Genomic DNA, 13,552 nt, shown 5'->3' on the forward strand with positions numbered 1-13,552 from the left:
AGAACTCTGGAAAATAACTAGACTTGAAAGAATTCCAGTAGCATTTACTCAACAAAAACACTAAACCTAGTTAAGAGTGAGTTGTGTTAGTTAAAATCTCTGGTGCAACCACTAACAAAATAGTTTTTTAAGTACATTACAATAGAAATGATGAGGAATTAAAACATCACGTTAGAAAATATTTAAAACAAAAGAAGGCAGTAATGGAGCTACAAAGACACACAAAAATATCACAAGACACACAGAAAACAAACAGCAAAATTGCAGATGTAAATTCTGCCTTATCAATAATTACATTAAATAGAAATGGATTAAAGGCTCCAATCAACATGCAGAGACCGATGGAAACTTTTGAGTGTGCCACCTACAACCCATCAGGCTCTGGTGTATAATCAGATGATATAAAGCCATGAATGAAGTTACAGTTTCCCAGGAAGAACATGTACATCACAAACGTAGGCGTGCTTAGGACAGAATCCTGAGAAACACCATTTAAATTTCACGGAGAAAGGGGGTGTAGGGTGAGGTCATGACGAAAAACATCTTATTCAAAAGGTTTGGCTGCAAAGCAAAGGACAGAGACAGGATGGTAGCTAGACAGCTGCGTCGTGTCACTGGGGGTGGGGGGTGGTCTTTGGTGACTGGGTAGAGACATTTTTCAATGCCTACAGGAAGAAGGCAATGGAGATGTAGTTGAAAGCGGTGGAGCTGAGAGGAGGGTTGATGGCTGAGAGTGAAGGAACAGGTGGTAAAGGCAGGCAGGAGAAACACTGAGAAAGTCGGAATAAGCCACCTTCAAGAACAGGCCTAGTCAACAGGAACACTGTGGGGTACACAGTGAACTCTACTGATTCACAGAGCTCCAGTCAGATGCCTGTGTGGCCTTCTCAGCTGGAGCTCTACAGCCAGGTATGAGAGAAGAGACACTGGAGGGACTGAGGTAGGGCTGTAGGGCTGATCAGGCAGGACAACAAGGCAAAGGGAGCTTGAGAATAACAATAATTAGCAAGTGTACAAACCTGCTAAGATTATAAATGGATACATTTTATTGGATGTGAATTTTCCTAAATAAAGCTGATTACGGATTGACAGAACAAATGAAAAATCATGATGCAATTACATACTGTCTACAAGACACATACTCCGCGTTCAAAGACACAAATAGGTAGAAAGCATGACAACAGAAAAAAGGTGCAAACAGTAACCAAAAGAGAGGTGGCATGGCTGAAGACATTTTATAATGATAAAAGGGTCAATCTGCCTAGCAAACACTAATATATTTACATCTAACAGCAGAACTTCAAATACATGAATCAAAATCTGACAGAATAGAAGGAAAAACAGAGAAAGAGTGACAAACTTCAGTACTCCGCTTTCAATAATGGATAGGACAACCAGACAGAAGATGAACGAAAAAAGATTTGAACAAAGATGCAGACCAACTAGAACAAAAATCTATGGAACATTCCACTCAACAGGAACAGAACGTAGATTTTCCTCAAGTGCATACAGAATATTCTCAAGGATACCCAATATGTTAGGACATTTTTCACAAATGTAAATAAACTTCAAAGGATAGAAATCATATAAAGTACATTCTCCAACTACAATGGAATGAAAGTAGAAATCAGTAACAGAAGGAAATGTAGAAAATGTATACATATGTAGAAATTCATAGTCATTAATAAACAAACAATGAATCAGGCCAGATAAGGTGACTCCATACCTGTAATCCCAGTGCTTTGGGAGGCTAAGGTGGGAGGATCACGTGAGGCCAGGAAGTCAAGACCAGCCTGGGCAACACAGCAACAGACATAGCCTGTCGCTACAACCAAATTTAAAAATTACCCAGATGTGGTGGTGTGTGCCTGTATTGCTAGCTACCTGGGAGGCCGAGGCAGGAGAACTGCTTGAGTCCAGGGGTTCAAAGTTACAGTGATCATCATAGTGAACTATAATCATGTCACTGCACTCCAGCCTGGGTAACAAAACAAGACCCTGTCTCTACAAAAAAAAAATAAATAAATAAAAACTAAAAATAAATAAGCAATGAATCAAGGAAAAAATCACAAGGGAAATTAGAAATTAATTTTGAGATGTATGGCCAAATCTCATGAAATACAGCAAAAGCAGGACTTAGATGGAAATGTGTCGTTATAAACACCTGTACTAAAAAAGACCCTCAAGTAAATAATCTAACTTTCCACCTTAAACTACAAAAAGAAGACTAAACTGAACAGAAAACAAGCGGAAAGAAGAAAACAATAAAAACAGAAACCAATAAATGAAATAAAGAACAGAAAAACAAGTATGAAAAATCATTAAAACCAAAAGCTGGATATTTTAAAAGATCAACAAGATTGACAAACCTTTAAGCTAGAGTGACCAAGAAAAAAAGAGAGGAGTTCAAAAGAGTTACTAGGAACAAAGGAGGGTAGATGACTATCAACATGACAGAAACAAAAAGGACTGTAAGGAGATCCTAAAAACAACTGCATGGCAACAAATTAGATAACCTAGATAAAGTGGACAAATTATGAAAAAGACACAAACTACCAAAACTGACTGGGTCTACAGATAATCTGAATAATCCTGTAACAAGTAAAGAAACTGAATTAGAAATTTTTTAAAAATCAGAGTCCAGTCCCAGAGGGTTTCATGGGTGAATTCTATCAAACACTTAACAAAGAATTAATAATTCTTCACAAACTCTTCCAAAAAATAGAAGAAAGATCACTTCCTTAACTCATTCCACTGAGGCCAGTATTACCCTGACACCAAAACAAAAATAACACAAGAAAAAGAAAAAAAAAAAAACACTGTACATCAATACATATTTTTTTGTTTGTGAAGACAGAGTTGCACTCTCGTCACCCAGGCTGGAGTGCAGTAGCGCAAACTCGGCTCACTGCAACTTCTGCCTCCCAGGTTCCAGTGATTCTCCTGCTTCAGCGTCCTGAGTAGCTAGAATTACATGCCTGTGTCACCACGACTGGCTAATTTCTGCATATATATATATATATATATATATACACACATGCATATTTTAGTAGAGATGGGGTTTTGCCATGTTGGCCAGGCTAGTCTCGAACTCCTGACCTCAAGTGATCCACCCACCTCGGCCTCCCAAAGTGCTGGGACTACAGGTGTGAGTCAACGTGCCCAGTCCAATACATCCTTTAAAAATAGATGCAAAAACAGCCTTAACAAAACAGTTGCAAATCAAATCCAGCAACACACAGAAGGACCACACGCCCGTGATCAAGGGTTATATATTCTGGCCTCCATCTGTGGTTGAGGAGTTCAGCCTTTCTGGGGACTGGAGGGCCTGCAGAGTTCTCCCACTCAGCCGTCTGTGCTGTGAAGCAATACACTACGAGGTGAGTCATTCACATGTGACAAACTATGACGGCAGCCTACCCACTGGACTGTAAAAGCACCTAAATGGTCTTATTACACTATTGTTAAGAAGAACAGAAATACTTGAAAAAAGAGCACATTCTACTACGATACTGGCAAATGATGGCTTTAAAATATAAACATTAACATTTCAAAAGCAAATAACGCCACTTGCAAAGAGAATTAATAAGAAGGCTTCCAGAATGAAGAGCAATTAGGATGAGAAATCAGTTAAGGAAACACCAGCCAGCATAAAAGATTAACCCTGCAAATGGAACTGCTTAACGATAGGAGTTTACTTCTCTTTCATATACAGTCCATTTGGTAATGGAAGGGGAGGGGCTCTGTTCCACACATTCATTCAGGACACCAGGCTGATGGAAGCTTTGGCATCTTTAACAAGCAGTTTCCACGACTGCCCTAGTCATGGCCATCTAACCAGCAAGGGGCAAGAGATGAGCAGGAGCCTGCAGGAGAGGTTAGCTGCAGGGCTAGATGTGGCATACAGACTTTTGGCTCTCCCCCTTTGGCCAGAGTTCAGTGACATGGGACCAGCTAACTGGGCAGGAAAGGCAGTCCAGCAGTGTTTCCAACAGGAAAGAGAAATGGGTTGGAAAAGTAGCCAGCCAGTCCCTGCCACAGTTGGGAAAATAAAAGCTCACATGAAACAACACATAATAAAATAAACATATCAAGTGTACAGAAGTCACTTGATTATTGGGTAGAGCTGATCTCCTGTTAATGGCAGAATTCATCTCACAATGTAAATAATCATAACAACAACTGGTAGAAAGAGAAAACACTTTTCTTCTTTCTCATGACAAAAATGTCACTTCTAAAAGTATGTTTATAGACAAAAATTAAATCAACAACTCTGAAATCTAACAGTCCTTTCTACAGTTATCACACTAGAAATAAGATATATGCTGAGTTTCTAATAAAAATAGTAACATGCCTCGCTTCCTATAAAAACTACTGTTCATTTATTAAAAATGTCAGAAATGTAGGGCAGAAAGAAACTCTGGATGTTACTTGATATACCTCCCTCATTTCAGAGATGATGAAAACGTGTGCCCACCTGGCAAGGTCACATAACTAGAAACTGGCCAAAGTGATTCGAACTCAGGTTTCCCGATTTCCAACAATTTTTCTATTTGGCCACACTAGGCTTCTATCCAATTACCTCTTTTCCATCTTTATATTTTTGAAAGCTCAGGTCATACAAATAGCGTTTTTTCTGCAAAGTCTGCATCAACTCAATAGGCAAAATTATCTGTTCCCACACAGCCCCAAACATTTCTGAGTCCAGCACCTACACAATCAGGATTATCACTGTCCATGGATGCACTTCCACTGAGACCATCCACACTGTAAAAGTTGCTCCCGAGGCCGGGCAAGGTGGCTCAAGCCTGTAATCCCAGCACTTTGGAAGGCCGAGACGGGCGGATCACGAGGTCAGGAGATCGAGACCATCCTGGCTAACACAGTGAAACCCCGTCTCTACTAAAAAAATACAAAAAACTAGCCGGGTGAGGTGGCAGGCGCCTGTAGTCCCAGCTACTCGGGAGGCTGAGGCAGAAGAATGGCGTAAACCCGGGAGGCGGAGCTTGCAGTGAGCTGAGATCCGGCCACTGCACTCCAGCCTGGGCGACACAGCCAGACTCTGTCTCAAAAAAAAAAAAAAAAAAAAAAAAAAAAAACAGTTGCTCCCGTTTGTATCTTAAGCAACAATTAGTGCCTGGTACATATTAACAGTAAGTGGTAAACAAGTATTTCCTGAATTGCTGAATAAAACTGCAAATGCAAAATAGCCATCAAATTTTAAGTAACATCATCATTTAATTAGATGTCAGTATGAATTTGAATGAAAACACTCATCAGATACATAGGTCCTGATAGGATTATTTTTAAACAAATATATTTCACAGCAAACACCCTTTTAAATATTGACTATTAAATATAATTTAGGTGTTAATGAATTCAATATATTATTCAAAGAAAATTTTTACAGGATAATTTTTACTTTTACCTTTTAAAATGAAAATTAAACTATGAAAATACTAAATCATCAGCAAGGTAACTGGAGTACATGTATTTTCTTTGTAAAGTAGCTTCATATGAAAATGTGGACTCTTTTTTCAGAGGTTTCATGTGTTTATATTTAAAGTAAAATACCATTTCTACAGAATATTCCTCATTGCTGCAGCCTACTAAAAATGTAAGGAAAACAGTTTTCGCTTGTATAGATATTTGTAAATTTGTTTTTGCAATTATAATATACAGTTAGGTAAGTTTTTTTAAATGTAAAAATACCTGCTTTTTCTGAAGTCCTAAGAAACACCATGTCCGATGGAATTCTTTGATTCTGCAAAGAGCATTATAAAAGATTAATTATCTATATGCAGGTTTATAAATTCACACAATTTCATTCCAAAGAAGAAATAGCTATGAAAACAACTAATATAATTAAAATTCTGCTGAAATAGCTAACACAATTTGTATATAAAAAATTGATATTTTAATTCACATTTTAGTTGAAATGCTCAGATTTTTTTCCCATGAGTGAATCATATACTGGTATGTAGTAGTGACTTTAAAAATGCTTCATGTCCAGTGGCTCAGGCCTGTAATCCCAGCACTTTGGGAGGCCGAGGCAGGCAGATCATGAAAGTCAGGAGATCGAGACCATCCTAGCCAACATGGTAAAACCCCGTCTCTACTAAAAAAATGCAAAAAATTAGCCGGGCGTGGTTGGCAGGTGCCTATAGTCCCAACTACTCGTGAGGCTGAGACAGGAGAATGGCGTGAACCCAGGAGGCAGAGCTTGCAGTGAGCCGAGATCGCACCACTGCACTCCAGCCTGGGCGACAGAGCGAGACTCCATCTAAAAAAAAAAGGCTTCATGTCAGCCAGGCATGGTGGCTCACGCCTGTAATCCCAGCACTTTGGAAGGCCATCATGGGAGGATCACTTGAGCCCAGGAGTTTGAGACCAGCTAGGGCAACATGGCAAAACTCCACCTCTACAAAAAGTTGAAAAAGTAGCCGGTGTGGTGGCATGCCTGCGGTCTCAGCTACTAGGGAGGCTGAGGGTTGAGGATGGCTTGAGCACCAGGAAGGTCAAGGCTGCAGTAAGGCATGTTCATGCCACTGCACTTCAGCCTGGGCAGCAGAGCAAGACCCTGTCTCAAAAAAAAAAAAGCTTTATGTCTGAAAAAAACGTTAAATATTGCCATTTCTGTGGCCTCTGTTAGTCTGTACATGTAATACAGCAGGTATCGCCTTATAACTACGTCCTCCCCATGAGACGAAATGGCCCTGGAAAGCGAGGACTGTGGTCCTCCAATGCCCACAAAACAGAGCACACCACACCCAAAACACTTAACAGATGTGAAAGAGTCAATCAATGACTGAACAAGCCAACAAGCAAAACCCCACAGATGTGAGATATTCTTTCATGACACAGAAAAACTCAAAAGATATTTTATGACATACACAAACTTTTACAAGTCACTATTCATACATTTAATCATTATGTTCTATCAACTGGGAAAGCTATATCGGTCTAAAGAAAAAATATATAATTGTACTAAGAATAATTCACATAATCTAATGAATTATGTATGATTTTTGAGACCTAAGTAAAGACTTACCTACCCATGGTAAATAAATGGACAATAATTGGTAAATAAATGGATTGTCAGTCAACACGTAACACATTAAAGCTGAACAAAGCTATGTTATTGGATAGAGCTATTTCTTTCTAACACTAGGAAAATAACTAATATTAGAATGAAACCAATAAAAGATGTGCAAGACCTCTACACAAAAAACTATAAAATACTATTGAGAGAAATTAAATGTGAGGATTAACTGTACAACCTAATAAAACTAAATTAAACTAGAGTAGTTAAGATGGGATTACACCAAGATAGACGATTATACCAATACAAAACCATATGTCCAAAAATAGGTCCACATATATAGGGATGAAACTGCCCATCAGTGAGGAAATAATTGTGTTTTCAATCAATAGCGCTGAGAAAACCCAGTACCGTCAGGGGATGATGAGAGACGATACCTGACCTCGACTTCAATGTAAACACAAAAATCTACCTAGAATTACAGTTCTAAATCTGAAAGACAAAACAATAAAATATCTAAAAGAAAAAAAAAATAGTTCTTTCCCCACTGAACTGTCAGTCACCAAACATGACAAGAATATTTTCATGACTTTTTGAGAGGTAAAGATGCTTATAAAGACCATCAACTAAAATTGTCTTAAAAAACTAACCTTAAATGAAAAGATTAATAGCAGACTTCATTAAATTTAAGAATTTCTGTTCAATACAGCCTACCAGGAAAGAAGAGGAAGATAACTGCAACGCATATATAACTAACAAAAGACTCCAAACCGGAACACACAGAAGTCCACAAACTGGTAAGAAAATATAACTCAGAAGAGAAATTCCAAGGGATTTTAGCAGGCTTCTCACATGACAGACACACACAAAATCATATGAAAAAGTACTGAATCTTATTAGACTTCATAGAAATATGCATTAAAACCACTTCTACTGATTTACACTCCCACACCAACAGTGTAGAAGTGTTCCTATTTCTCCACATCCTCTCCAGCATCTGTTGTTTCCTGACTTTTTAATGATCACTATTCTAACGGGCGTGAGATGCTATCTCATTGTGGTTTTGATTTGCTTTTCTCTAACGACCAGTGATGATGTTTTTTTTCATGTTTGTTGGCTGCATAAATGTCTTCTTTTGAGAAGTGTCTGTTCATATCCTTCGCCCACTTTTTGATGGGGTTGTTTTTTTTCTTGTAAATTTGTTTAAATTCTTGGTAGATTTTGGATACTGGCCCTCTGTCAGATGCACAGATTGCAAAAATTTTCTCCCATTCTGTAGGTTGCCTGCTCACTCTGGGTCTAGGAGAGGGATAGCATCAGGAGAAATACCTAATGTAGATGACGGGTTGATGGGTGCAGCAAACCACCATGACACGTTTATACCTATGTAACAAACCTGCACGTTCTGCACATGTACCCCAGAACTTAATTAAAAAAACAAACAAAAAACAAAAACACACTTCTACATACATATCAGAAACGCTAACTTTAAAAGGCTGAAAATGCACATGCTGGCAAATATGCCAAGGCACTGCTGATTGGAGCAGAATTTGGTACACCACTTTGCAAAACCATGTGCAGGGTCTACCACAGCGGAACTGCATAACCCAAAACACAGCAGCTCCACTCCTAGGCACACCTGCAACAGCAACGTGTGGATGCGTGCACCAAGAAATATAGTCAAATATGACACAAAAGTATCCTTCATGATAGGCAAAACTTACATGTAACCTAAAAACCCATCAACAGGAAAACAGATAAAAACCATACTATATAACCCCAAAATGGGTGGGTAACAACTACACACAACAACATGGATGTATCTCATAAAGAACATGGGGCCAAAAAAAGCGCCTATCCAAACACACTCCCACCTCGGTAAATTTTCTAGGCACTCTGGCCAAAAATCAATTAACCATAAATTTCAGAGTTTATTTCTGGATTCTCAATGTAATGCTAGCTCCTGTAAATGCTGATTACTGTAAATCTGTATTAAGTTTTGAAATAGTGAAGTACAAATATTCAAAGTTTGTCCATCTTTTTCAAAATTGTTTTGGCCATTCTGGGTCCCTTCAATGGCCGTGTGAATTTCACAATCAGCTTGTCAATTTCTGCAAAGACATCAACTGGGATTTTGAGAGGGATTAACGCTGAATCTATAGATCAATTTAGGGAACACCACCTTTTGAACAACATATACTTCTAACCATGGGCATGAAATGTCTTTACATTTACTTTGGTCTCTAATATATTTCAACAATGATCACGTTTCACTGCAGCCTTGAATTCCTAGGCCCAACTAAGCCTCCCAAGTAGCTAGGACAGCAGATATGTGCCACTGTGCCTGGCTAACTCTTTAAACTTTGGTCTATGTTGTCCAGGCTGGTCTCAAATTCCTAGCTTTATGTGATCCTCTTGCCTTGGCCTCCCGAAGTGCTGGGATTACAGGTATGAGTCATCATGCCCGGCCCTAAAAAGTATTTTTTTTTTAATTTCATATTCAGACTCTTTATGTCCTTATTCTGTCTTATTTTCTATGGAGCACTCCTAAACAAACTAGATAATTTCAAACAATTACTGGACACTTTTGTTTCTTTTTCCTTCCCCTCAGGACCAGGGGCACCACAAGAGCAAGGAGCCCTGTATTCTCCTAACACCGCATGCCACAGCGTGAACACACAGCTGCTTCTCCGACCAGTCACCCACCTGGGATATACAGACTTTCTGGAATTGAGCTACTGTGAATAATGTAGATATAGACATTCCTGCACAGGTTTTTTGCATCAACATAATTTAACATTTCTCTGATAAAGATCCAGGAGTGCAACTGTTGGGTAGTATGATGGCTACAGTTTTTTTAAAGAAACAATCCAGTGATTTTCCAGAATAACTGTATTATTCGTATTTTCACAAGCAATATACAAGTGATCCGATTCTTCACATTGTTTCCAACATTTGGTACTGTCACCATTTTTTCATTTTAGCTGTTCTGATAGATGCATACTGATATTTCATTGTGTTTTAATTTGCATTTCCTGATGACTAATGATGTTGAATTCCTGTTCATGTGTTTTTATTTTATTTATTTATTTATTTTTGAGATAGAGTCTCGCTCTGTCACCAGGCTGGAGTGCAGTGGCTCAATCTCCGTTCACTGCAACCTCCACCTCCCGGGTTCTAGTGATTCTCCTGCCTCAGCCTCCCAAGCAGCTGAGACTATAGGTGCCCACCACCACATCCAACTATTTTTTTGTATTTTCAGTAGAGACAGGGTTTCACCATGTTGGCGAAGATGGTCTCGATCTCTTGACCTCGTGATCCGCCCCCTTCGGCCTCCCAAAGTGCTGGGATTACAGGCGTGAGCCACCGTGCCTGGCCCATGTGCTTATTATCTATCTGTAAATCTTTGTCATAATGTCTCTTGAAATCTTTTGCCCATTTTCTAATTTCAATTTTTTTTTTAATGTTAAGTTTTAGGAGTTTTTATATATTCTAGATAGAAATCTTCGTCAAATATATGGTTTACAAATATTTTCTCCATCTGTAGATTTTCATTGTATTCACATGGTTTTTCACAAGGCACACAGTTTTAATTTTAATGATATGCAATTTATCAAGTTTTCCTTTGGCACATTGTCCTTGTGGTGTCAATTCTAAGAAATATTTTCCAATCCCTAGATTCTAAATTTTTTTTTTCTAAAAGTTTTGCAGTTTCACATTTTACACTGAGTCCATGACCTTTTTTTTTTGGCCTCTGGATGCCCAGTCCCATTTGAGAAGGCTACCTTTTCTCCACTTAATCATTTTCACCTTTGTCTAATTCTGGTTTCCCTATAATGTTTTGTTAACTTTTGTTTCTATCCTCCTTCCACACTGTGTTGACTAATGTAACCATGTAATATGCCTTAACATCAAGAAGGATGATTCCTCCCACTTTGCCTTGTCAAAGTTGGTTTAGCTATTCCACAACCTGTGCCTTTCCGAATTAATTTTAGAATAAGATTATCTATGTCTTTAAAAATAAGAAGAAAAAAAAAAACCCTGCTGAGATTTTTATAGGAATGGTATTAAGCATACAGAACAATTCTGGGAAAACTAAAATGTAGAATGCTCCAATCGAAAAGAGACGGGTCTATTTACATATGTTTCCTTAAATTACTTTTATCAACACATTGTAAATTTCAGCATAGATTTCATTTTCACAGAATGACTGTAAGAGTACTGCATTTTAAATTTCTGTGCCCACATGTTCATTGCTATTATATAAAAATGAGGTTCATATTTGTGCATAGATCTTATAACCCAACACCGTGTTGAACTCACTAGTTCCAGATTTTCTATAGATCCGTTGGGATTTTCAACATATATGTATATGTATCTATGTACATGTATACATAGTTATATCATCTGCAAATTGAGACATTTTTATTTCTTTTCTAATCCCTCTTTTATTTTCTTGCCTTACAGACTAGAAGTGCCATTGAATAAGAGTAGTAACAGCAAACATCCTTGTCTTGTCCCCAGTCTCAGAGAGGCAGCATTCAGTTCTACACCATTAAGTATGATGTTGACTACAGGTTTTTTTGTAGATTCTTTTTAAACAAGATATGGTTATTCCCCCTGTAATCCAACCTGCTCAAAGTTTTTATCATGAATGAGTGTTGGGTTAAGTCAAATGATCTTCCTGCAACAACTGATTGCGTGATTTTTCCTTATTCTGTTGATAGGGTAAATTACATTGCTTGATTTTAGAATGCTGAACCCCATTTACATACCTGGAACAACCTGTACTGGGATGTGATGTATTACTCTTCTTTACATATTGCTGATATCAATTGGGCTGTAGTTTTCTTTTATTGTACTGTTTTTTTTCTGGTGTTGAGATAAAGACATTCCTGACCTCATAAAATGAGTTGGGTAGTGTAGCATTCTCAATTATTTTCTGAAAACAATTGTGTGAAGTTGATGCTAAGTCTTCTTTAATGGTTTTAAGGAATTCTCCTGGACCTAGATATTTCCTTCCTAGAGCTTTAAATTACTAATTCAGCTTCTTTACTGGCTACAGGACTATTCATACTATCTATCTCATTTTGACTGAATTCTTATACTTTATGGTTTCAGAAGAATTTGTCCATTTCTTCTATTTATGAGCATCGAGGTGTTTGTAGTATTTCGTAACTGTCTTTTTAATGGCTGCAGGATCTATAGTGAAAGCCTCTGTTTCATTACTGATACTGGTGATTTGTGACATTATTCTTTTTATTTTGATGAGTCTTGCTTGCTAGAGGTTTATCAATTTGATTAACTTATTTAGAAGAATCAGCTTTTGTATTCATTGATTTTCTGTCTTGTCTTCCTATTTTCCATTTTACTGACTTCTACTTGTATCTTTATTATTGCCTTCCTTCTGCTTGCCTTGGTTTAACTTTGCTGTCTTCTCCTAGTTTCTTGCAGTAGGGATTTAGATTACTGACCCAAGACCTCTGCTTCTTTCCACATAGGAGTTTCATGCTACAGTTAATCCCAGCACTGCCCTTACATGCATCCCACTTATTCCAGAATGCAGAATTTTCATTTTTATTCAGCTGTATGTATTGTTTCCTTGAGACTTACTATCTATCCTATAAATTCAAAGTGTGCTGTTTACTTTCCACATGTTTTAGAGTTTTCCTGTTGCCTTTGTTACTGATTTTTAAGAATTCTATTATAGTGAGAGAACACACTCTGTGTCATTTCAATTCTTTTCAATTTGTTGAGGTTTATGGTACAGAATCTGTCTTATCTTGGTGAATGTTCTATAGACACTTGAAATAAATGTGTTCTCTCCTACTGACAGGTACAGTGGTCTATGCATGCTAGACAACTCCTGCTGGTTGGTCCTATGCAAATCTTCCACATCCCTGCAGAGCGTCTGTCCACTACTTCTATCCAATGCCTGAAGGGTGGTGCTGAAGTATCCACTTGTAACTGGACTTGTCTACTTTTTTCAGCTCTGACAGTTGTTGATTCACGAATTTTATGGATCTGTTGTATGGTGAGTACCACTTTAGGATCATTGTATCTTCCTGATGGATTAATCCTATTATTGTTATATATCTCTTTTTGTATGTAGTAATTTTCTTCACTCTGAAGTATGCTTCTTGGACATTAATATAGCTCCTACTACTTTTGTTTAATTTTACATTGTATATATTTTTCTATCCTTTTACTTTCATCCTATCTATGTCACCACATTTGAAGAGACTTTTGTTTTTTTTTTTTTTTTTTTTTTTTTTTTTATTATACTTTAAGTTCTAGGGTACATGTGCATGACGTTTATATCATGTATAACTCCCCAATGCAATCCCTCCCTCCTCCCCCCTCCCCATGATAGGCCCCAGTGTGTGATGTTCCCCTTCCCGAGTCCAAGTGATCTCATTGTTCAGTTCCCACCTATGAGTGAGAACATGCGGTGTTTGGTTTTCTCTTCTTGTGATAGTTTGCTAAGAATGATGGTTTCCAGCTGCATCC

General features: G+C 37.9%; 1 protein-coding gene across 10 annotated transcripts in view; it reads right to left on the bottom strand.

Moving 5' to 3' along the window:
* Positions 1 to 13,552, bottom strand: part of ATP9B (ATPase phospholipid transporting 9B (putative)) — a 295,138-nt gene that overhangs the window by 209,328 nt on the left and 72,258 nt on the right. For 8 of the 10 annotated variants that reach the window (XM_033178489.1, XM_033178484.1, XM_033178483.1 and 5 more), the window contains one exon: positions 5,713 to 5,764. The exons of the other annotated variants lie outside the window; for them this stretch is intronic. In XM_033178489.1, coding sequence (XP_033034380.1) covers positions 5,713 to 5,764 — 52 coding nt within the window. The remainder of the gene's footprint in view (positions 1 to 5,712; positions 5,765 to 13,552) is intronic. 10 annotated transcript variants of the gene reach the window in all.

This window comes from Trachypithecus francoisi, unplaced genomic scaffold, assembly GCF_009764315.1.
Source record: "Trachypithecus francoisi isolate TF-2019V2 unplaced genomic scaffold, Tfra_2.0 Lachesis_group19, whole genome shotgun sequence".
NCBI classification, from domain to species: Eukaryota; Metazoa; Chordata; class Mammalia; order Primates; family Cercopithecidae; genus Trachypithecus; species Trachypithecus francoisi.